A 26,779-nucleotide genomic window follows, 5' to 3' on the forward strand; every position below is an offset into this window, starting at 1 on the left:
ATCCCTACCGATCCTTGACTCGGCGATGTCATTTACAAAATAGCCTCCCACACTCTACTCAGACTGCATCCAATTTGCTATCACAGTACCATCCGTTTTGTCACCAAAGCCTCATATACTACCACCACGCGACCTATATGCTTCCTCGTGACTGGCCCCTCGCTTTCAATTCGTCTCCAAACCCACTGTCTCCAGGTCACTTATAAGTCTTTGCTAGGTAAAGCGCCCGCCTTATCTCAGCTCACTGGTCACCATAGCAACACACACCCGTAGCACGTGCTCCAGCAGGTATATTGCACTGGTCATCGCCAACTCCTACTTTGGCCACCTTTCCTCCAGAACTAATTGCAAAAATCACTGAAGCTGGAGACTTTTCTCCCTCTAACTTTAAGCATCAGCTGTCTGATCACAGCACCTGTGCACAGCCATCTGTAAATAGCCCACCCAACTACCTCATCCCCATACTGTTATATTTTTGCTCTTTTTGCACCCAGTATCTCTACTTGCACACATTCTATCACTCCAGTGTTTAATTGCTAAATTGTAATTATTTCACAACTATGGCCTATTTATTGCCTTACCTCCCTTATCTTACTACATTTGCACACATTGTGTATATATATTTCTCCATTGTGTTATTGACTGTACGTTTGTTTATCCCATGTTGTAACTCCTGTGTTTTTGTCGCACTGCTTTGCTTTATCTTGGCTAGGTCGCAGTTGTAAATGAGAACTTGTTCTCAACTGACCTACCTGGTTAAATAAAGTGAAATAAAGAAATTTAAAAAACAGCATTCTGCAGTGATACGCCATCCCATCTAGTTTGCGCTTGGTGGTACTATCATTTGTTTTTCAACAGGACAACGACCCAAAATACATCTCCAGGCTGTGTAAGGGCTATTTGACCAAGAAGTAGAGTGATGGTGCTGCATCAGATGACCTGGCCTCCACAATCACCAGACCTCAAACCTTGAGATGGTTTGGGATGAGCTGGACCGCAGAGTGAAGGAAAAGCACCCAACAAGTGCTCAGCATATGTGGTTGTCAAGGCAAAGGGCTACTTTAAAGAATATAAAATATATTTGATTTGTTTAAGATGGATTCCATATGTGTTATTTCATAGTTTGATGTCTTAATAAAGAAAAACCCTGGAGTGAGTAGTGTGGTTCCAAACTTTGGCGAATACTGAATACCTATTGATCTTAAAGAATATAACTTTATAAAACTGCCTTCTTGAGCTTAGTTCAACTGTCATACACCTTCAGAACCCAAAATAGAAGTTGGTATAACTTCCTTGTTTGTAAACAATGTTATTGTACTATATATCCTCAAAACATGGTTAAAACTGTAATTTCTCATGGATTGTCTGTTCTTGCATCCATAGCTCTGTCTAGGAATTCTAGTGTACCAAAACATTGGTGACTGCGTTGTTATTGTTTGAWCTGCAGATTGTCCCTTTAAAGAGTGTCTGCGAACATCTCAGTGATACCTGCCATGCTTAGTGGATGAGATACCATCAGCTCCATCATACACTCTTAGAAAAAAAGGTGCTATCTAGAACTTAAAACGGTTCTTCTGCTGTCCCCATAGTATAACCCTTTTGAAGAACCCTTMTTGGTCCCAGGTGAACCCTTTTGGTTCCAGGTAGAACCCTTTTGTTTTTTTTGTGAAACCCTTTCCACAGAGGYTTCTACATGGAAGTCAAGTGTTCTACCTGGAACCAAAAAGGGTTCTCCTATGGGGACAGCCGCAGAACCCTTTTGAAACCCTTTATTCTAAGAGTGTATGATTACTCTGCTATCGTCTAGTTTTGTCTTAATAATCCATCCCTATGATTACTCTGCTCCCATCTCACTATGTCTTAATAAAGGATGCTCAGGATAATGGGGCCATATGATTCTAATCAATCCTAATGTAGTCTTTTCATTCGCTGGTTTAGTTAAAGCCTGTAATGTATTGGAAATCTGTGGGTCTAATTGGTTTTCCCAAGAGCTTTGCCAAGAATTCAGTTAAGTGTGAATTGTTATATCATCCCGGCTATGAATTTCCTCTCTCAAGCTGATAGTAAGGTTGTATTTTAGTTCACAATATCTGGAGAGAGATGAATCAGAATGAGTTTTCTTTTTTTCTTTAATCTGTTTAGTTTATTTTATTTTATTTTATTCAAGCACTCACTTCCTCCCTAAATGGCAAATGCATTTTGCAGCTTCTTYCAGTAAACAAACTGAGGCTGTCCAAGGTTGTCTTGCAGGGGGCAAAAATTATCCCCATTATTTGTGGAAGAAATTGTTTTTTAAGTCCACAATGAATTATGTAAATGTCTTAAAAGGCTTTCTGCCATGTAATATGCTACTGAACACACTAAAATTATGAATCTAAGCATCCAACTGCTGCAATATTGTGTTTTACATCTAAAAATTWAAAATCCCATTTGCCTTACAATCTCCCATGTGGAGAAATCCATTTAGTAAACCCACGCTCAGGTCACATGGAGATCAGCTGGGCACTTTTGGTAGAAAATGTTATTTTTGTGTCTTTTTTCTTCTACACTAAATGACCRGCCACTCTACTGTGTGACTCCCTGTGACTCTGCTGGGAGAAGTTGTTTTGATCTGTGAAAGCGAGTGCCAAATGTCTGAAATGGCGGGCGCTGTGGCTGGGGTTGGGATCCTGGCGTGTGTCCTGGAAGGGGTAGTTTTGACTGTGCGTTGTGTTGCATTTGGATCAGTATGCTTGATGTGGCTATGGACTTGATGTGGCTACAGCATTGTCCCTCTCTGCTGGAACCCACAGGGGGCACGGGGCACGGGGCAGAAGGGAGTAGAGCAGAGGAGGCTGCCAGTAGCTGGACACAATCACAATCTTCTCAATAACTCATTCACTGCTGCTGCAAACCACAAAGCATAGGTCGTTTCTCACTAACAGACATCTGTGCCTCTTAGATGCTACTTTGTACGTTTACATTATAGGCCTACTGAAACCATATGCAAAGGTGAAATCGGTGCTGTTTGTTTCCATGACAATGTAAAGAAAGATACACTATGTTTTGTTGAACCTATAACAACACAAAATAGATCKTGACGACCATATCAGAGCAGAGGGTGTTTCCAGTGTGTTTTCAGTACATCTATTGTAACCCACTTCAATTTGAATTAGAAGTGTTCATGTTCCGAATCTCTTTATTCGATTTATTTCAGACATTACTCATGCTGCTGTCACCTTTAATTTAACTCTACTGAACACGCTGCCCCAAGAGGCCAAGAGTTTGACAGATTTATCATGTTACAATATAGTAGAGAAACAGTCTCTGTGGTCCTTAATTAACTTAACTCTCTCTCTCTCTCTCACAATTCAATTCAGTAGACTTTATTGACATGGCATGTTAAATTACTTACATTGTCAAAGTATACATATAACAAAAAATGGTGGGACCAACAATAGTAGTAATACTAATAGTAGTGGAAATGGGATTACTATTAACAGCAACTACAACAACAATATTAATGAGAATATTAATACATTAAAGCAATAGTAGTAGACGAGTCTCAACATGACTGAGAAGCCACATGACATGGTATGAAAGTCAAAACAAAAACAAAATGGGAAATATTATTGACATTACATTACAATTTTCACTCAGGTTGTGGCAGGGGGACATATATTTGGCTTTTCACCCAATACATTATTATTATTTTTTAAATTCTTTATACTGAATGATAATTTTGGGAAAGAAAYATTTCTCTTAGGTCTGATTATTTMTCACAGTGTAATAGGAAATGCAGCTCTGTCTCTACCCGTCCCCRGGAGCYGAGTGAGCACAGCCTGTCCTCTCTGGGCAGCCAAGTTTGCCTCTGATGACTGGTGTCTACAGCCAGACTGTGCTCACTGAGTCTCTATCTAGTCAGTGTTTTCCTCAGTTTTCTATCAGTCACAGTGGTCAAATTGTCTGCCACCATGTGCTGTCTGTTCAGAGCCAAATAGCATGGATGTTTACATATATTTTTTTGTAGTATCTTTCCAATAGGTGATATTTTTATTTTTGCTTTATGATGATTAGGTTGTGCCAGATTTATATATATTGTATTTTATTTTTATTTCATCTTTGTTTAACCAGGTAGGCCAGTTGAGAACAAGTTCTAATTTACAACTGGGACCTGGCCAAGATAAAGCAAAACAGTGCTACAACAACACAGAGTTACACATAAACAAACGTACGGTCAATAACACAAAATAAAATAAAAATAGAAAGATCTATGTACAGTGTGTCAATGTAGAAGATAGGGAGGTGGGCAATAACTAGGCCACAGAGGGGAAAATAATTACAATTTAGCATTAATACTGGAGTGATATAGTGCAGATGTGATGTGCAAGTAGAGATCCTGGGTTGCAAAAAGAGCAAGTGGGTAAGTAAAATATGGGGATGAGGTAGTTGGGTTGCTATTTACAGATTGGCTGTGTACAGGTACAGTGATTGGTAAGCTGCTCTGACAGCTGATGCTTAAAGTTAGAGAGGGAGATATAAGACCCAGCTTCGATGATTTGCAATTCGTTCCAGTCATTGGCAGCAAAGAACTAGAAGGAAAGGCGCCAAAGCGGTGTTGGCTTTGGGGATGACCAGTGCAATATACCTGCTGGAGCGCGTGCAGGGTGGTTTGTTCTCTGGTGACCAGTGAGCTGAGATAAGCGGGCTTTACCTAGCAAAGAATTATAGATGACCTGGAGCAGTGGGTTTGGCGACGGATATGTAGTGAGGGCCAGCCAACGAGGTCATACAGGTCGCAGTGGTGGGTAGTTATGGGGCTTTGGTGATAAAACAGATGGCACTGTGATAGACTACATCCAGTTTGCTGAGTAGAGTGTTGGGGGCTATATTTGTAAATGACATCGCCAAAGTCAAGTATCGGTAGGATAGTCAATTTTACGAGGTATGTTGCGGCATGAGTGAAGGAGGCTTTGTGTTGCGAATAGGAAGCCGATTCTAGATTTAACTTTGATTGGAGATGCTTAATGTGAGTCTGGAAGGAGAGTTTACAGTCTAACCAGACACCTAGGTTTGTAGTTGTCCACATATTCTAAGTCAGAACAATCCAGAGTAGTGATGCTAGTCGGGCGGGAGGGTGCGGGTAGCGATCGGTTGAAGAGCATGCACTTAGTTTACTAGCATTTAAAAGTAGTTGGAGGCACAGGAAGGAGTGTTGTATGGCGTTGAAGCTTGTTTGGAGGTTTAGTTAACACAGTGTCCAAAGAAAGGCCAGATGTATACAGAATGGTTTCGTCTGCGTAGAGGTGGATCAGCGAATCACCAGCAGCAAGAGCGACATAATTGATATATACAGAGAAGAGAGTCGGCTGAGAATTGAGCCCTGCGGCACCCCATAGAGACTGCCAGAGGTCCCGGACACAGGCCCTCCGATTTGACACACTGAACTCTATCTGAGAATAGTAGGCGAGGCAGTCATTTGAGAAGCCAAGGCTGTTGAGTCTGCGATAAATGCAGTGATTGACAGAGTCGAAAGCCTTGGCAGGTCGATGAAGACGGCTGCACAGTACTGTCTTTTATCGATGCGGTTATGATATCGTTTAGGACCTTGAGCGTGGCTGAGGTGCACCCATGACCAGCTCGGAAACCAGATTGCATGTGGAGAAGGTCGTGGATTCGAAATGGTCGGTGATCTGTTATTAACTTTAGAAAGGCAGGGCAGGATGTGTAGGTCTATAGCAGTTTGGGTCTAAGGTGTCTTCCCTTTGAAGAGGGGGATGACCGCGGCAGTTTCCAATCTTTAGGATCTCAGACGATACAAAGAGGTTGAATAGGCTAGTAAAGGGTTGCAAACATTTCGGCGGATCCTTTTTAGAAAGAGGGTCCAAATTGTCTAGCCCAGCTGATTTGTAGGGATCCTAATTTGCAGCTTTTTCAGAACATCAGCTGTTTGATTTGGGTGAAGGAGATGCGGGTGGGGGGTTGGGCAAGTTGCTGCAGGGGTTCTGAGATGTTGGCCGGGGTAGGGGTAGCCAGGTGGAAAGCATGGCCAGCTGTGGAAAAATGCTTATTGAATTATCGATTATTCGTAGATTTATCGGTGTTGCCAGTGTTTCCTGTCCTCAGTGCAGTGGGCAGCTGGGAGGAGGTGCTCTTATTCTCCATGGACTTTACAGTGTCCCAAACTTATTGGAATTGTGAGAGGAAGCCAATTTTTCTGAGTGTTGTCCTGAGGCTCTATGGGGTTGGTTTGGTTAGTGAATGAGCCTCAGAACAGCTGACTGAGGGAACTCTTCTTTGTTTCATCATCTTGACATTGTACGCGCTGTGTGATTAAATGTTTTTAGGGGTTGCTTGTTTTAGATGGTTGTACAATTTGATGGCAATTTCTTTCTATTCGATTGTCCGAATTCTGCTCTACAAGTGCTATTTAGAGTTTTTCTTTGCACTTGTAATACAGTCTTGCAAAAACTCTGCATGCAGTATTTCGATTGGATGTTTGCCCATTTGGTAAATTCATTATTAGAGAGGGGACCCCATACTTCGCTGCCATATATGCAATTGGTTCTAGACTTTGTCTCTCAGCTTTCACATGGCTGTACGAGCTATCTGTGTTGCTGATATCTAGTCCTAGATAGTGTGTGTCTTTTTGTTTGTTCTAATAGAACTGTGTCCAATTAGAATTTATATTTGTGATCCTGATTTCCTGACCTTTTTGGAATATCATTTATTCAAGTTTTTAGGTTAACTGTCAGAGCCCAGGTCTGACAGAACTGTGAGATGATTCTAGATCCTGCTGTAACCCCTCCTTACTGGGAGACAGTAGCACCAGGTCATCTGCGTACAGCAGACACTTGTTTCAGTGTTGTGTAGGTGACCAGGTGCTGCAGATTCTTCTGATGTTTTTGCCAATTCATTAATGTAGATGTTAAATAGTGTTGGACTTATTGTGCAACCCTGTTTCACTCCGTGTCGCTGAAGAGAGATGTCTGTTTGCTTGTTGCCAATTTTAACCGCCATACTTTGTTTTTAGGTTACATTGATTTAATAACATCATATGTTTTCCCTCAATACCATTCTTTTAGTTTATAACAATACCTCTGTGCCAAATTGAATCAAATGCTTTCTTGAAGTCTACAAAACATGAGTAGATTTTGCCATTGTTTTGTTTACTTGTTTGTCAATTAGAGTGTGGAGGGTAGTGCTGTTCCTTTTTTGTTCTTAGGGTGTGATTGTATTGCTTCAGTGTTTCCCATATTGAAGGTGTTATTTTGTTGCCTGGTTCTGTGTTTTTGATTAGATATTTTCAATTACTTCCTTAGATTTTTTGCAATCATTATCAAACCATTTTTCATGATCTATTCTTTTTGGTTTGACTCTTATATTTATTCAAGATTAGCCAAGGAGGCTAATTTGTCAAATATAAAGTTTATGTCCAAATGGCCAAATGTACACATTCATTGCTGTAGGAGAATGTTAAGGCTAAAAAGTTGCCCAAGAGAGATTTGATTTTTGCTACTAATTGCTTTTTTAGTAGATTTCTGTACTGTTTGCACTCCATCTATAGGCCTGTTTAGTACCATGTATTTATTGGGCTGTGATGCTTCATGGTTGGATTCCACTTTCTCGATAACTGGTGGTCTGAGAGAGGTGTGTGTGGGAAGGGAAAGGTTGTTGTTCTCCTGTAGGTGTTTATCCCCATGACTGTTAATAGTGTCTAGTTCTTCTGCTTTTCTAGCATTGAGGTCTCCACAGACCAGTACGTTGCCTTGGGCCTGAAAGTGACTCCCCCTCTAGAATGGAGAAMCTRTCTTCATTGAAGTAGGGTGACTGAGGGGTGAATGTATGCGGCACAGAGGAAGACAGCCTCTGTTGATTTTTAACCAGATAAAGAATTCTACTGTTTTAATCAATTCGATTGAATGAGTTAGTTCAGATTCATACCATATTAGCATTCCCCCTGAGTCTCTGCCRTGTGTGATTCCTTTTKATTTGGTGATTCCTTAATTGTAATTGATAATTTTGTGATTCCTTTTAAATCTCTCTCATTCCCTACTTTATTCCTCTCTTTCAGCCCTGAGTCCTTGGATCACTATATTCTCCCACCCGGATGTGAGAGACTACTCTCAACTGACCCTTGACCTGACCAGGAATGAGTTGATAGTGGGGGCAAGGTAAGAATGCATTCCTTAATGTATCCCTTATTCATGTGTTCATTTATCCCATATTCATTTGTTCATTTATCCCTTATTCAGTTGTTAATTTATCCCTTATTCATGTGTTCATTTATTCCTTATTCATGAGGTAATTTACTCCTTATTCATGTGTTCATTTATCCCTTATTCAGGTGTTCATTTATCCCTTATTCATGTGTTCATTTATCCCTTATTCAGTTGTTTATTTATCCCTTATTCYTGTGTTCATTCATTCCTTTTTCATGAGGTAATTTACTCCTTATTCATTTGTTAATGTACCCTTAAATTCATTTGTTAATTTACCCCTTATTCATTCCTTAATTTATCCCTTATTCATTTGTTCATTGAGCCCTTATACATGTGTTAATGTACCCTTATGCAAAACACTCTGCCTGGTCCTATACTGCACTGCTGCTGAAAATTGGAGATGAATCATTTAAAAGTGATAATCATGTATCAGTGTCGTGTTTTTTTAATGAGCATGGCTGTCATTCATATTCCATTCAATATTCCATTCAATGTAACATTGATAGGTTTAGGCTACTACATGATACTCTAATTTTCCCTATACCCATCATGAGATTGCTACAACCTAGCCTATAAATGAAAGTTTACAACGTAGGTGCACAGGTCGAATGAAATATTAGAGTAATCAAGGTGACATTGACACATTCAATACCACCTTGCACACTCTTGCCGGCATCTAGCTGATCTAGGATGTAATCATTAGTCCAACAGTTGCAAAAGAGAGTTTCTATTGGACAAATTCAGGTATGTTTATCCCCTTTTGGTTCCGTTTGGTTCCGTTTAAGCAATGTTTTTCAAKAGAATCTGTTTGAATGGATAAACCCCTGATCATATCATAACCGCTAACCACTATATACAGCCTACATCGTTGTCACCATATTAGCTAATGTCATGGTCAACATAGCTACTAGAACTAATGCGTTACTAAACCAGCTACAATCATGCAGTACAGTCAGTATGCAGTTTAGTAGTTACACCGGCGGTCCCAGTGATAATAAATTAATAAAACCAAAAGCTTACCTTGACTTGGAAGACTTCCAATGTTGGCTAGCCATAGCCAGCTAGCTAACATAGCTTATATCTCTGTTTGAGTCGGCTAAACTAGTTAGCTGTATTTGCTAGCTAAGTGAAAGTGAAAAAATACTATGAAATACAGCTAGCTCTCTCTCTTGCTTCTCCTTCATTTTTAAAGAAATTKATTTATTCGAAACTGTTCAACTATTGTCTTTCTCTCTCTGAGTCAACTACTCAACACRTTTTATCCACTGCAGTGCTAGCTAGCTATAGCTTATGCTTTCAGTACTAGATTAATTCTCTGATCCTTTGATTGGGTGGACAACATGTCAGCTCATGCTGCAAGAGCTCTGATAGATTGATGGGCGTCCTCTGGAAGTTGTAATAATTGCTGCGTAAGTCTATGGAAGGGGTTGAGAACCATGAGCTCCCTAGGTTTTGTATTGAATTCAATGTACCCAGAGGAGGACAGAAGKTAGCTGTCCTCCGGCTACACCATGGTGATACCCTACAGAGTGCTGTTGAGGCTACAGTAGATATTCATAGCAAAACAGTGTGTTTTTATCAACTATTTGGTGACGTGAATATATTTAGTATAGTTTCAATATTTTTATTTTTATGAAATTCACTGYGGAGTATAGTCCTCCCCTTCTTCCTCTGAGGAGCCTCCACTGTAATATATAGTCTTTTGAGGCTTGTTGYATAGGGCCTGGTGTGGAGTTTGGCAGTTGGAGTATTTGAAACGACTTCAAGTTTCAGAGAGTTCTTATGTGACTACAAAATATCAGTGCCCTGAGTTGAACTCACTGTAAGAAAAAAAACACACGTAACTGCCACGTAAACTAAGTGTTTATTACYTTTATAACTGTTTAAACTAACTGTTATTTCCTCTCTCTGTTGATTCTACACAGAAACTTCCTCTTCAGATTGAGCCTCAACAATGTGTCTCTCATCCAGGTAAGCTGAGCTTCCAACCCACCTCGTCCTCTCCTCTCCCCTATCCATGTGTGTGTGTGTGGTCCACTGGTGGATAACAACCCACGCTCATCCGTCCGCAGCCAGTGTTCCTCTTTTACTGGGCTCCCAGACCTGCCTCTCTTCTCCTCCTGTACTCCTCTGGTCTGCTGCTCCTCTCTGTAACGTTCCTGGCAGCAGTCAGACAGCGTTGGCTTGCTGTTATTGATTCTGTGGGTTGGGACTGGAGTGTTTTCAGCTCCTTGAATGAGGTGGGATGGAGAAAGAGTGTGATTAATTGTGTGCATGAGTGTGTGCGTGCGTATAATATACGTGTGTGTGTCTGTGTTGACGTGTATCCTTGCCTGCCTGTGTGCGTGWTTCCCTCTACTTCAGTCCGGTCTCAGGTGGGTGGAGAGGCATGTCTCCATGGTAATGTGATGTCTTTATGGAGGTAGCTACWMTTACATTTTACATTGACATTTTAGTCATTTAGCAGACAGAGCGACTTACAGTAGTGAGTGCATACATTTTCATACTTTTTTCGTACTGGTSCCCCGTGGGAATCYAACCCACAACTCTGGCGCTGCAAGAGCCATGCTCTACCAATTGAGTTACAGTGGGCCTACTGTACTGAAGGCTCAGGTGGTGATATGGGACCGGTCTAAAAGTTGTAGAGCTTGTTAGTGTACACCAGACACACTAAACACCTTGGGTTCAAATACAGTACCAGTCAAAAGTTTGGGCACACCTACTCATTCAAGTTTTTATTTTATTTTATTTTTTAAACTATTTTCTACATTGTAGCCACCCTTTGCCTTGATGACAGCTTTGCATACTCTTGGCATTCTCTCAACCAGCTTCATGAGGAATGCTTTTCCAACAGTCTTGAAGGAGTTCCCACATATGCTGAGCACTTGTTGGCTGCTTTTCCTGTGGTCCAACTCGTCTCAAACCATCTCAATTGGGTTGAGGTCMGGTGATTGTYGAGGCCAGGTCATCTGAAGCAGCARCATCACTCTKCTTCTTGGRCAAATAGCCCTTACACAGCCTGGAGGTGTGTTGGGTCATTGTCCTGTTGAAAAAAAARMATATTCCCACTAAGCGCAAACCAGATGGYATGGCGTATCGCTGCAGAATGCTGTGGTAGCCATGCTGGTTAAGTGTGCCTTGAATTCTAAATAAATCCCAGACAGTGTAACCAGCAAAGCAATCCCACACCATTACACCACCCCTTCCATGCTTCACGGTGGGAACCACACATGCGGAGATCACCCGTTCACCTACTTTGCGTCTCACAAAGACACGGCGGTTGGAATATGGACTCATCAGACCAAAGGTCTAATATCCATTGCTCGTGGTTCTTGGCCCAATCAAGTCTCTTATTGGTGTCCATTAGTAAGGGTTTCTTTGCAGCAATTCGACCATGAAGGCCTGATTCACGCAGTCTCCTCTGAACAGTTGACATTGAGATGTGTCTGTTACTTGAACTCTGTGAAGCTTTTATTTGGGCTGCAATCTGAGGTGCAGTTAAATGAARTTATCCTKTGCAGCAGAGGTAACTCTGGGTCTTCCTTTCCTGTGGAGGTCCTCATGAGAGCCAGTTTCATCATAGAGCTTGATGGTTTTTGTGACTGCACTTGAAGAAACTTTCAAAGTTCTTGAAATGTTCCACATTGACTGACCTTCATGTCTTAAAGTAATGATGGACTGTCGTTTCTCTTTGCTTATTTGAGCAGTTCTTGCCATAATATGGACTTGGTCTTTTACCAAATAAGGCTATCTTCTGTATACCACKCCTACCTTGTAACAACACAACTGATTGGCTCAAACGTATTAAAAAGGAATGAAATTCCACAAATGAACTTTTAACAAGGCACACATGTTAATTGAAATGACTACCTCAAGAAGCTGATTGAGAGAATGCCAAGTGTGTGCAAAGCTGTCATCAAGACAAAGAGTGGCTACTTTGAAGAATCTCAAATATAAATATATTTTGATTTCACACTTTTCACTCCATGACTCTATATGTATTATTTCATAGTTTTGATGTCTTCACTATTATTCTACAATGTAGAAAATAGTACCACTGAAGAAAAAACCTTGAATGAGTAGGTGTGTCCAAACTTTTGACTGGTACTGTACAGTACTGTAGTTTAAAAAAAATCAAATACTACAGCTGTACTGGCCTGGCGAGATGGAACGCTCAAAGTATTTGAAAGAAGATGAATACTCTTTGAACCCAGGTCTGCCTAATACTAGAAGAGGAAAGAGGTTGAGTGAGATGAGTGAAGGCTGTATGTTTGGCCTGATTCTACAGCACTATAGCACTACAGCCTATTCTACTACACTGAGATGTGTGTATGAAAGCGTGTCACCACCCAGTCTTGGGATTCTCTGACAAAGTGCTCTTTCAGAACAGTCACAGCATAGTGACATAATATGTGAGCAGCTGCCACCAGTGTGCCAAAGTCAATGTCAATGTGGGCTTTGTTTTGGTGCTCTTGTTGTCTTGTTTTTGAATGTGGAAGAGGACTGGGGTTCGTAGGGTTTACGTTTGTTTAATCTGAGTTTCACCAACTGAGTTCCTCTACTCTGTAAAACGGTTCTGGCAGTCCTGAATCAAACGCCCATCTTTCAACATCTATATCCCACTTTCATGGCATACACACAGACGCACGCACACAGACACACATACTTTCTTGGCTTTTCTTGAGCTGGGGGATAAACAAAGTGGCTCCCTCTTCGTTCTGTTCTAACTGGAGGTGTCGCTAGGCGTCCAAATCGACGAGTACAGAACATTGCTGCTGCCCACTTAATAGGAGGAGAGGATCTGAGCCTGCCAGTATGCCTAAACAGATGAAAGAGATGGAAGGACGCTGCTTCAAACTACCCCTCCCCCTCCTCTCCTGCCTGTTAGCCTGTTAACCAGTAACCACCCCTGCAAAGCAGGAGAGAGCGATACAACCCAATCCTGGGGGACCACAGTGTTGGCTGGCTTCAGCCCTGCTAAATCTGCACAATCACACAGACCTGAAATGGAGSTCATGTATTGAAATGGGGTGAAAGTCAGTCTACGTTACCTTCTGTCCTCTAGTTTGAAATGAGTCACTGATTGGTTGAGAAGTAACTGGAGCAAGTATCAACCACAAAGCAGTATTCTGTGTTGCAGACCTATTCATATACTGAACAAAAATATAAACGCAACATGTAAAGTGTTGGTCCCATGTTTCATGAGCTGAAATAAAAAATCCCCAAAAGCTTATTTCTCTCATAATTCTCTCTATAAATTTGTTTATATCCCTGTTAGTGAGAATTTCTCTTTTACCAAGATAATCCATCCACCTGACAGGTGTGGCATATCAAAATGCTGATTAAACAGCATGATCATTACACAGGTGCACCTTGTGCTGGGGACAATAAAAGGCTACTTATGTCTCAAGTTTTGAGGGAGTGTGCAATTGGCATGCTGACTGCAGGAATGTCCACCAGAGCTGTTGCTAGATTAATTGAATGTTCATTTCTCTACCATAAGCTGCTTCCAATGTCGTTTTAGAGAATTTGGCAGTGCGTCCGACCGGCCTCACAACCGCAGACCACGTGTCACCACGCCAACCCAGGACCTCCACATCCAGCTTCTTCACCTCTGGGATCGTCTGTAGGAGGGTGCTGAGGAGTATTTCTGTCTGTAATAAAGCCCTTTTGTGAGGAAAAACTTATTCTGATTGGCTAGGCCTGGCTCCCCAGTGGGTGGGCCTCCTGCCCAGTCATGTGAAATCCGTAGATTAGGGCTTAATTTATTTATTTATATTGACTTGAATTCCTTATATGAACTGTTACTCAGTGTTACTTTGCCATTTTTGCATGTTGCGTTTATATTTTTGTTCATTAAACATTTTGATGGAAGTCCCGTCTTTATCCAAGCAGACCCATTATCACTGTAACCACATCCCTCCTCTCACCGTCCCTACCTCTCTCTCTCCCTACCTCTCTCTCTCTCTCTCTCTCTCTCTATTTTATCTATAGCTCCCTTACTCTCTCATTCTCCCCCACCTTACCTCCCATCCACACACCCTATTTCCTTCCTTCTTTCCTTCTCTCTCTCTCTCTCTCTCMCTCTRTTTCTCGCTTTTTTCCACCTCCCTTTCTCTGTGATGCTATTAGAGTCACCCTGTGTGTTGCCTGGAGGACTATAGGGCCCAGTACCCTGCCCTGAACTTAGTCACTGTTACTAGCAGGCTACCTCCCAGTAGTCTACCCTGCACCTTAGAGACTGCTACCCTATACAGAGTCATTGAACACTGGTCACTTTAATGTTTACATACTGTTTTACCCACTTCATATTTATATTCTATATTGTATTCAAGGCTCATCCTATATAAATACTGCTGTAAACACCGTTTCTATTCGTATACTGTCCATACTGTCTATACACACATTATATATCAATAAGATGGTGCTGGAGAAAAGCAGACGTTTTTACGTGGCTGAACACGACACTATCAACATACAGCTGGCAGGTTATACGCTGCACCGGCAGGATAGAACAGCGGCGTCTGGTAAGACAAGGGGCCGGCGGACTATGTATTTTGTAAATAACAGCTGGTGCACGATATCTAAGGAAGTCTCGAGCTGTTGCTCGCCTGAGGTAGAGTATCTCATGATAAACTGTAGACCACACTACCTACATAGAGTTTAATCTGTATTTTTCGTAGCTATTTACATACCACCACAGTCAGAGGCTGGCACTAAGACAGCAATGAATGAGCTGTATTCCACCATAAGCWAACAAGAAAACGCTCACCCAGAGGCGGCGCTCCTAGTAGCAGGGGACTTTAATGCAYGGAAACTTAAATCTATCTTACTAAATTTCTATCAGCATGTTAAATGTGCAACCAGAGGAAAAAAAACTCTGGACCACCTTTACTCCACACACAGAGACACATACAAAGCTCTTCCTCGCCCTCCATTTGGCAAATCTGACCATAGTTCTATTCTCCTGATTCCTGCTTACAAGCATACATTTAAGCAGGAAGCACCAGTGACTAGATCAATAAAAAAGTGGTCAGATTAAGCAGATGCGAATTTACAGGACTGTTTTGCTAGCACAGACTGGAATATGTTCCGGGAATCCTCCGATGGCATTGAGGAGGACARCACATCAGTCATTGGCTTCATCAATAAGTGCATCGATGACGTCGTCCCCACAGTGACTGTACGTACATATCCCAACCAGAAGCCATTGATTACAGGCAACATCCGCACTGAGCTAAAGGCTAGAGTTGGCGCTTTCAAGGGGCGCGACTCTAACCTGGAAGTTTATAAGAAATCCCGCTATGCCCTCCGACGAACCATCAAACAGGCATAGCGTCAATACAGGACTAAGATCAAATCGTACTACGTCGGCTCTGAAGCTCGTCGGATGTGGCAGGCACTTGCAAACCATTACAGACTACAAAGGGAAGCACAGACGAGAGCTGCTCACTGACACGAGCCTACCAGACGAGCTAAACTAGTTCTATGATCGATTCGAGGCAAATAACACTGAAACATGCATGAAAGCACCAACTGTTCTGAAGGATTGTGTGATCATGCTCTCTGCAGCCGATATGAGTAAGACCTTTAAACAGGTAAACATTCACAAGGCTGCAGGGCCAGATGGATTACCAGGACTTGTACTCCGAGCATGCACTGACCAACTGGCAAGTGTCTTCACTGACATTTTCAACCTCTCCCTGTCCGAGTCTGTAATACCAACATGTTTGAAGCAGACCACCATAGTGCCTGTGCCCAAGAACATGAAGGTAACCTGCTTAAATGACTACTCACGTCTGTAGCCATGAAATGCTTTGAAAGGCTYGTCATGGCTCACATCAACACCATTATCCCAGAAACCCTCAACCCATTTTAATTTGCATACAGATCCACAGATGARGCAATCTCTATTGCATCTGGACAAAAGGAACACCTATGTGAGAATGCTATTAATTGACTACAGATCAGCGTTCAACACCATAGTGCCTTCAAAGCTCATCACTAAGCTAAGGACCCTGGGACTAAACACCTCTCTCTGCAACTGGATCCTGGACTTCCTGACGGGCCGCCCCAAGGTGGTAAGGGTAGGTAACAACACATCCGCCACGCTGATCCTCAACACAGGGGCCCCTCAGGGGTGCGTGCTCAGTCCCTTCCCGTACTCCCTGTTCACTCATGACTGCCCTGCCAGGCACGACTCCAACACCATCATTAAGTTTGCTGATGACACAACAGTGGTAAGCCTGATCACAGACAACGATGAGACAGCCTATAGGGAGGAGATCAGAGAACTGACCGTGTGATGCAAGGACAACAACCTCTCCCTCAACATGATCAAGACAAAGGAGATGATTGTGGACTACAGGAAAAGGAGGACCGAGCACGTCCCCATTCTCATCGACGGGGCTGTAGTGGAGCAGGTTGAGAGCTTCAAGTTCCTTGGCGTCCACATCACCTACACACTAACATGGTCCAAGCACACCAAGACAGTRGTGAAGAGGGCATGACAAAACCTATTCCCCCTCAGGAGACTGAAAACKTTTGGCATGGGTCCTCAGATCCTCAAAAGGTTTTACAGCTGCACCATCGAGAGCATCCTGAAGGTCGTATCACTGCCTGGTATGGCAACTGCTCGGCRTCCGACCGCAAGGCACTACAGAGGTTAGAGGGTACGGCCCAGTACATCAACGGGGCCAAGCTTCCTCTAAACCTCTAWACCAGGCGGTGTCAGAGGAAGGCCCTAAAAATTGTCAAAGACTCCAGCCACCCTAGTCATGGACTGTTCTCTCTGCTACCAAACGGCAAGCGGTACTAGAGAGCCAAGTCCAGGTCCAAGAGGCTTCTAAACATCTTCTACCCCAAAACATCTAACCAAATGGCTACCCAGACTATGCATTGCCCACCCCCCCTTCTACGCTGTTGCTACTCTCTGTTATTATCTATGTATAGTCACTTTAATAACTCTACCTACATGTACATATTACCTCAATTACCTCGACATCGGTGCCTCCGCACATTGACTCTGTACCGGTACCCCTTGTATATAGCCCTGCTATTGTTATTTACTGCTGCTCTTTAATTATTTGTTATTCTTATTACTTTTTTTCTTTTTAGGTATTTTCTRAATCTACAMTGTTGGTTAAGGGCTTGTAAATAAGCATTTCACTGTAACGTCTACATCTGTGTATTCGGCGCATGTGACAAATACTATTGTATTTTATGTTTTTTGCAACTGCACTTGAAGAAACTTTCAAAGTTCTTGAAATTTTCCGCATTGACTGACCTTCATGTCTTAAATTAATGATGGACTGTCATTTCTCTTTGCTTATTTGAGCTGTTCTTGTCGTAATATGAACTTGGTCTTTTACCAAATAGGGCTATCTTCTGTATACTGATTGGATCAAATGCATTAAGAAGGAAAGAAATTCCACAAATTAACTTTTAACAAGGCACACCTGTTAATTGAAATGCATTCCAGGTAACTACCTCATGAAGCTGGTTGAGAGAATGCCAAGAGTGTGCAAAGCTGTCATCAAGGCAAAGGGTGGCTACTTTGAATTTGTTTAACACTTTTTCGGTTACTATATGAATCCATTTGTGTTATTTCAAAGTGTTGATGTCTTCACTATTATTCTACAATGTAGAAAATAGTAAAAATAAAGAAAAATAATAAGCGACACCTGGAGGGGGTGGAGACAAGCACAAGGACAGGTGAAACAGATCAGGGCTTGACAGTAGTACACAGCGTTGTACGAGATCTTCAGTTTCTTGGCAATTTCTCTCATGGAATAGCCTTCATTTCTCAGAACAAGAATAGACTAACAAGTTCTTCAGAAGAAAGTTCTGTTTCTCAAACTAGACACTCTAATTGTCTTGTCCTTTGCTCAAGTTGTGCACGGGGCCTCCCACTCCTCTTTCATATTCTAGTTTAAGCCAGTTTGCGCGTGTTCTTGTGAAGGGAGCATATTAACATGCAACCAGCGTTGTACGAGATCTTCAGTTTCTTGGCAATTTCTCGGATGGAATAGCTTCATGGGTTCTCAGAACAAGAATAGACTGACAAGTTTCAGAAGAAAGTTCTTTGTTTCTAGCCATTTTGAGCCTGTTATTGAACCCACAAATGCTAATGCTCCAGATACTCAACTAGTCTAAAGGCCAGTTTTTTTGCTTCTTTAATCAGAACAAGAGTTTTCATCTGTGCTAACATAATTGCAAAAGGGTTTTCTAATAATCAATTAGCCTTTTAAAATGATCAACTTGGATTAGCTAACACAACGTGCCATGGGAACACAGGAGTGATGGTAGCTGATAATGGGCCTCTGTACGCCTATGTAGATATTCCATAAAAAATCAGCAGTTTCCAGCTACAATAGTCATTTACAACATTAACAATGTCTACACTGTATTTCTGATCAATTTGATGTTATTTTAATGGACAAGAAAATGTGCTTTTCTTTCAAAAACAAGATAATTTCTAAGTGACCCCAAACTTTTGAAAGGTGGTGTATGTATATTTTGTAATATTCGGGACTCTGACATTGCTCGTTCTAAAATGTCTTAATTTGTTTGTTTTCCTTTTTTTTCTCGATTTTTGTCTATGGTTAGGTATTACTTCACTTTTGGAGCTAGAGATATATGCATTTCGCTGAACCTGCAATAACATCTGCAAAATATGTGTATACGACCAATAAAAGTTTATTTGATTTTATAATGGAGAGAGAGAGACAGTGACAGAGCTCACCTCTCCATGCCAAACACGAAGCACCTGGCAGGCGAGATCAGTAGGACAGACCTAGCTCTTCCCTGTGCTGTGCTAGGGTGGGGTGGGGGGGTGAGGGGAGTACGGATGCTTCTGTGGCTTTGAGGGCATGCCCAGGCCATTCTAGCAGACACCTGTGAGAACACCTGTCATTGCCATTAGTGGGCAGGCAAGCATGGAGGGGAGAGGGGGAGAGGGAAGGTGAGAAAGAGGAACAGAGAGAGGGAGGGAGGGGAGAGAGATGGGAGGAGAGGAAAGAGCGAGAGGGAGAGAAAGAAGAAGAGAGGGAAGTCTTTCTTTCACCACAGTCCAACTAAGCATTCCCCATCTGGCCTTCTGGACAGCCCAACACACACCTAACCCAGCATGACACCTAACCTGCACAGGACACATCCATGGAATGCCTTCAAAAGGTCTGAATGGATTTTATAGCCCGCCTCTCTTGTCTTTATGGAGGAGTAGCTACTTCTGCCAAACTGCAGAAATCTAAAGAATTTTCCCTGATACCGATAGAATGCACCCACACACACACACACACACACACACACACACACACACACACACACACACACAACACACACACACACACACACAACACACACACATCACACACACCCAACAAAACCACACCACACACACACACACACACACACACACACACACACACACACACACACTTGGAGCTCTCAGCTCTGTGTGTATAGAGAGTCTGAGCTGGTAGGTGTTGTGGAGGGGTATATAAATTAATGATCTCCTTTGTCATCTAAACAACACATACACACACATGCACGCACACACATAGGAGGTGGACCGTCCGATGGGATCACTGTGTCCTTCTCAGGTAAAAAACAAGGACACTGAACATCTGAGACTGTCGGTCAGTTCTCTTCTCCTGGAAAGTATCTCACCCCCCCCCCCCCCCCCCGCTTCTCTCTTTCTGTGTTTCTCTCTTCTCCATCTCGCCCCCTCTCTCTGTAGGGGCCGAGAGGATATGTGGATTATGTAGGGTGAGGGGGAATGTGATTTTCTGATTGAGTCCCACCCACACACTCTGTCCTCTTGGCCCCTGCTGAAAGTATGTTTCTGTGATGTAGACTGCCTGCTCCACCAGTGGGCCTGCTCACAGGAACAATAAAACAGCAGAAAGCGGGAGGGAGAGAGAGCGACAGAGAGAGACTGTTTCCTTCATCTGCGTTCCTTTTTTAGTGTTTGTTTCCCTTTGGAGCATGTCATTCAGATAGGCCAGATGTCTCTGTGTAGGTACTACAGGCAGGTACAGTATTTAGAGTTTTTGTCTTCTTTTGATCTGGAAAGTCTGGTCTGTGCTTCCGTCGCTTCACGTTGAGGTGATGGTCTGGTCAGTTTGCTTATTTTTACCAAGAATACCACACTTTCTGCCTTGTCTTCTCACTGCTTGTAGCTCAAAGCCCACTCACTCACACATTCCTTCATGCAGTGGTGGAAAAAGTACTCAATTCTCCTACTTGAGTAAAAGTAAAGATACCTTAATAGAAAATATACCTTAATAGATATCTTAATAGAAAAGTGAAAGTCACCCAGTAAAATACTACTTGAGTAAATGTCTAAAAGTATTTGGTTTTAAATATGCTTAAGTATCAAAAGTAAATGTAGTAATTTTAAATTCCTTATATTGTAGTGAAGTTGTCAAAATATAAATAGGCCAAAAAACTACTTAAGTAGTACTTTAAAGTATTTTTACTTAAGTACTTTACACCATTGCCTTCATGTTACYTAGGGCATGACAGTGGCTGTATAATGTCGTCTTCATACAACCACATGTCAGTATAGTGTGGTAAGTGGGAGTTACAGAGCATGCGATATCTTCTGGCTTGACTTGACCCTATAGCCTACTGGTGTAGGAGAAGTCAGGGATGGGAATGTCGTTCCACTGACATGGATAGAGAGAGGGGTTTGTGATTCTAGGTGGGAGATGGGAGAAGAGGTGAGGAGATTAGGAGTTTGTGAATGTAGGTTGGAGATGGAGGGAGACGGGAGAAAGGGATGTAGGATTTGTGAGTGGGGGTTGAAAATGAAGGGAGATGGGAGAGAGGGATGAAGGGTTTTTGAATGAAGGTTGGATGTTGGAGATGGAGTGAGATGGAGCGAGAGGGGGAAAAGGAGAGGTGAGAAGGTGTGTTTAGGCCAGCTGAGCTTCCTTGTGAGAGGTAATAGTTGAGCTCCGCAGGGTTGGAATGTAAACAGCCTGGGCCTGCCGGAGCATACAGTTCAGAGGGAGATACAGCCCTCTACAGCCAGCAGAACCAACCTCACAATCTGTCTCTATCACCATCCCTTTATTCATCTATACCTCTACATCTCTATCCCTCTATAACTCTATAACTCATTCCACATCTCTCTCTTTCTAGAACTAAACTCTCCCTCTCCCCTACCCTCCCCTCTTTCTCTCCCCCTCTCCCCTCCCCTCTCTCTCACTCTCTCTCTAGAACGAAACTCTCCCCTCCATCTCTCTCTCTCTCTCTCTGTCCTCTCTCTAGAACTAAACTATCCATCTTAGTCTTTCTCTACTTGCTCTCTATATCTCTCTCTCCAACCAAACTTCCTTGAAATTGATAATACATACTTCAACCCATCAGGGTACCTTAACCTAGCCCTGCCATGCCGCTAATAGCACAGCCTTGGGGACGTTAATTTGTTTTCCAAGTCAAACTGCAGGCCAACTAAGACGTACTGTTTTCTCAGCTTCACTCTTCAGCCAGCTTGTCCTCTCAATCGTCCACTGAGTGTCTTTTTGGGTCAAGAGTCACTCTGTCCCACGTGACTGGAATGAAAATTCCAGTGAGATTTTTTTCCAAACATGGAGGGGAAGGTAGTTATTTTATCCTAATCTCCTTTTTTTTTTTGACAACTGGGGTTTTGTGTTCTCTAGTTCAGTTTAGTCTGATCTCTTGAATGTTCCTCAAGGGGAATTTGTTTGCATTATAAAAAGTAATGACAAATATTGAATTGGAGAGTCGGGTATCTACATGATATTTACACATGTGGATGGCAACTGAGATGATCTATTCTGAGGTGCATACCTCAGAGATGTTGTTCACCCACCTGAACCATTCWTTCAGATGATTAGAGTGCAGTGAAAGAGAAAGAGAGAGAGAGAGAGAAAGGCTGTTGAAGTCTTCAGAGCGGTAAATAAAGTGTTTAGTTCAACTTGTATTTCTGTCTCTTTAAGCTCCGAAAGACACACATTTAGTCTGACCCGGTGGCTCTCATGTTGAATTGCATTCTTCCGTTCGGCAGAGCATAGCAGCTGCCATTTCTGATGATTGTTTTCCTCCTCTGTAAATGTAAGGAAGGTATTGCAGGGAGTTTTTTTGTGATTATCTCTTTCCTTTTAAAAATACAGGGTAGTGTGCCCATTCTCTCCCCCAAATGCCCCAATTTCAATAACCATTATCCCAAATATCAGGCAGACGTTTTGTTTGGGAGTAGCGAGAAAGAAATCCATTCAGGTCAATTTCTCTCTGTTGTTGTCCTTATTTTCCACAAAATACTTTTCAGTTTCTACAGATAATGTTTTAGAGCATCTTGAGAAACGGGTAACCTTGTGCACTGCTGAGACCCAGATCTGTCCTCAGACCAGTCATTAACAAGGTCCTGTTTAAAGAAGCTAGAGAGGACTCTCAATTTGCTGGACCCAGACCAGTTTGGCCCCAGTTGGCCAACGGTATGTCCCATGGCTCTTCCCAAACACCAGGGCTCTTTCTCAATTKATCTTTCCACAATTCCTCACTTACTCTTTCTAACCTTCCCAACTGTATTGAAGGTCCAAGGTCCCTTCCCACAGACCTTCTCCTACAATGCCTTTTGGGAAGAGGTGATGCAAGAAGATGCGTGGAATTGAGGAAAGATTAATTGAGAAAGAGCTCTGGCCTTATAGAATCAGATGTGACTGACTGAGTCATAAGGAAGCTGAAAGCTGTTGTCGGTCATTGGGGGAAAGCCTTGTTTGACTTGCTGGTATTGTTCTGTCCCAGGATGCATTGTTTTGGGCTTTGAGGACCAAGGTCAGGGGAGTAGAGGTGACCTCTGAACTATATCTTKCCCAAACAACAGGATGTTTTCTCATAAAACTCCCTAGTCAACAGAGGTTTGTGGGAAACTCTTTAGGCTCGAGAAGGAAAATAAATTATTTTCTCTTGTTTAGATTTACTTACTTATTTAAACTTCTTGAAGTAGTTTGTTGAAGGACGGAGAAGAACAAAATGAAAGCTTGTTGTTTGAAAACATCTTGACATGAAGATGCAAAGACTGAAAGGTATCAAATCCAAATAAAATAAATGTCACATGCGCCGAATACAACAACTGTAGACTTTACCGTGAAATGCTTACTTATGAGCCCTTTTCCAACAATACAGTTAAAAAGTAAGAAAATGAGCAAATAGACTAAAACAATATATTAACACAAAATAAAAATAACTTGGATATATACAAGGAGTACAGAGTCAGTGTACTGGGGTGCGAGGTTGTTGGGATMATTGATTGAGGTAATATGTACATGTAGGTTTGGTTAGGTGATTGATTGAAGTACTATGTTAACATGTAGGTTTGGTTAGGTGATTGATTGAAGTACTAATGTACATGTAGGTTTGGTTAGGTGATTGATTGAAGTACTATGTACATGTAGGTTTGGTTAGGTGATTGATTGAAGTACTATGTACATGTAGGTAGGAATCCAGTCTTTCACAGGCACAAATATGAATTGCGTTGGTGTAAGTCTTGCCCATAGCCATACGGTGTATTTTGGAGTTATATTATTCACTTTCTGGTGTCCTCATCAACAATGCCCATCACAAACAACTGTACATTATGACAGTGGACAGTGGGCAGTCTGGTATTATAAAGACAGTAGAGGAGGGTCAAAATATGGCTGATGCATTACATGTATGTGTGTCTTGAGATTCCCTAATTAGATGTTCACACCCTGCAGTTGTCCTCAGAAGTAAAGCACCTAGCTCCAGCCCCAGCTCCAGCCCCAGCTCCTGCCCCAGCTCCTGCCCCAGCTCCAGCCCCAGCTCCAGCCCCAGCTCCTGCCCCAGCTCCTGCCCCAGCTCCTGGCCCCAGCTTCCAGCCCAGCTTCACTTGCCCCAGCCCTGCCCCACTCCAGCCCCAGCTCCTGCCCCAGCTCCTCCCAGCTTCCAGCCCCAGGCTCCAGCCCAAGCCAGCCCTGGCTCCCCAGCTCCTCTGCCCCCACGCTCCAGCCCCCAGCTCCCAGGCCCAGCTCCAGTCCCCAGCTCCAGCCTGTCCAGCTGTACCCGGAGTTTGATTGAGTCACGCCTGATATCATTCATCCAGACTCATGATCACATTTTCCTGCTGCAATTTCAAAAGAGATTGAATAATTGATGTGGTCTTTGTCAGAATGGGAGGATAATCTGTGCCTACAGAGCCAGATAGGGACAAGTCATCTGCTAATGTCTCACAGAGGACCAGGCGTGTTGGTGTGTGTGTGTGGGTTTGGTGTGTGTCGGTGTTGTGTGTGTGTGTGGTGTGTGTGTGTGTGTGTGTGTGTGTGTGTGTGTGTGTGTGTGTGTGTGTGTGGTGTGTGTGTGGTGTGTGTGTTGTCATCGTGTGTGTGTTGTGTGTGTGTGTGTGGTGTCGTGTGTCTGTGAGAAGAGTCGCGTGCGGTGTGGTGCTTTGCGAGTGTATGTGTGTGTGCTGTAGGGGATGATATCCAAGATGGTGCAGCTAATCAAGGAGACGGCCCAGCCGGCCTGTTTCTGCCTCATCTCTCCTCTGATGTAGAGTAATGGCCTGTAGGAGACTGTAGGAGCCACCACTGGGGCAGAGAGGAGCTATTGTGCACCACACTCACAGATTAAAGTCATCATTCACCCACTCTTACTGGATAGGATACTGCCCCTAGCCCCCTTCACAAGGATGCTGAGGGAGCTGGGAGTTGCTACAGATGTACAGGAGTGGTGATAGAATGGTGTTCTCAGATGGTTTACTGTCCCCTCTATCTCTTTCTCCATTTRTCTCTCTCCGCATCGCTCTCTCCCACTCACTCCCTCTCTCTCTCTCTCCTGTGTACATATTGGGTCAGAACAGCTGTGGRACTTCAAAGATTGTCTACTTTACGGACAAACACACGAGCACACACAGACACACACTCAGGGAGGAGGAGATGGCTGGATGTCACAGCACAGGGAGGAGGAGGGCAGCAGAGGAGGGCTGGAGGAGTGCACGGGGGAGGGGAGCGTATCTGCGCCCTCTTGTGTAGGGATCAGTGTTCATAGACAATGAGGCAGAGCCATTGAGAGTCCTGTCACATCCGTCAGTAGGGCAGGGGGAGAGGGCGGGACTGGTGAGTGGACAGGGGACAGGGTGAATGAAGAGGGGAGTGGAGAAGGGAACGGAGGAAGGAGAGGAGTGGAGGGAGTATGGGATGGAGGCAATGGAGGGGAGGGGGGTCGGTTGGAGCCTGAATAGGGTACTCTGTAAGAGTCTTTAGCAGGACGAAGCAGAACGGGATGCTGGCCCATTGAAGTGAGGGGACCTTGGAGCAGAGCAGAGTACAGCTATAACATGCTGTACAGAGCTGGATGATCTCTGCCTCCTCTCCACACTTTCATCACAGATCAGTATGCAAATAATGTTCCCTACTCTTCACGTCAAAGMAGGAAGAGGTTCGACAGAGATTTTGAGGTTGAGTCAAGGATATAGGGAGGGAAATAGATTTAGCAGTACATAGATTCAACAGCAAATATATTCTCAGTCCACTAAATACATTTGTAGAGTCTATATCGGTACGAAGGTACGTGTACAAAGGTAAGTCCACAAGAGTCAATGTACATACAGTCCACTGCATGGTCCCAAGCTATCACAGTGGTTGTGATCGTAGTACTAAATACTGTACTCGTAGCCTACTAAAACCAAGCAAACCAACTGATATGTTCTGTTGTGGCAAAAATGGTTCTGTTACAGTCTAATGCTAAGTAAATGCTTGAGTTGAAAAGTACTATATATATATATATATATATACATACATACATACATACATACATACATACATACATACATACATACATATATACTGTATCAACTGGTAATTTTCCATAGCTGTCCACTACCCTCTTCATACACCGCACAAATGCGTGATTTGCTGGTGGCTCCTTTGGGCACTAGAGGCCCAGCTCAATGCCAAATTCTTCTTCATACTGAATAGGCTTTAAAAAACAAATCACTTCCTTCTCTTAGACATGCAGGCTAGGAGAGGCAAGCAGCTCATTGTGTAAAATAAGTGTATAATGACTGTGTGACTCTGTAACTTTTGAGTTKCCCTCCTGTTTATCCTGAGAGTGATCTCCCTTGCAATTGCTTGAATAAACTCTTACTGCTGATAAAGAAGTTCTGCCTGATTCCTGGAGTAAGTTTTTGTCAACACTCCTCTACAYACACATTTATTCCTCATATTTACAAACCATAATTAATAGTCAACATGATTGTTGTCAAATGTCACTGAACGACAGTCTTATCTACAGAGTGCCATCCATGTTTAAGGAAGAGCCATTTCCCATCTCTTTAACTGTCTAGTTCACTGTTAGCGGTTTGTTTCATTAGCATTTATTACTTCCTCTGTAAAAATAGAATTAATTTCCCTCCCAAACATAATTTCTCGGCTGTAAAAGTGATGAATCCTCCATCCTCTCACTAARTGTACTTTCAGCTATTTTATTTGCACATGAAAAATCCATGATTTTTTTCTTTAGCGGGTTGCCGAGGGCAGAATACTTATTGCCTCCAAAAGTYGCAAAGTTGGAGAAATGAGGTGTCACAC

The 26,779-nt window shown here is 42.8% G+C and overlaps 1 protein-coding gene across 1 annotated transcript in view; it reads left to right on the top strand.

Moving 5' to 3' along the window:
* LOC111972939 (semaphorin-5B-like) overlaps positions 1 to 26,779 on the top strand; it is a 207,170-nt gene that overhangs the window by 106,558 nt on the left and 73,833 nt on the right. The window contains 2 exon segments of the mRNA XM_070447995.1: positions 8,054 to 8,153; positions 10,127 to 10,172. Of these exon segments, the coding sequence (XP_070304096.1) occupies positions 8,054 to 8,153; positions 10,127 to 10,172 (146 nt within the window).

The sequence above is a fragment of the Salvelinus sp. IW2-2015 genome, linkage group LG2 (genome assembly GCF_002910315.2).
Source record: "Salvelinus sp. IW2-2015 linkage group LG2, ASM291031v2, whole genome shotgun sequence".
Lineage (NCBI taxonomy): Eukaryota > Metazoa > Chordata > Actinopteri > Salmoniformes > Salmonidae > Salvelinus > Salvelinus sp. IW2-2015.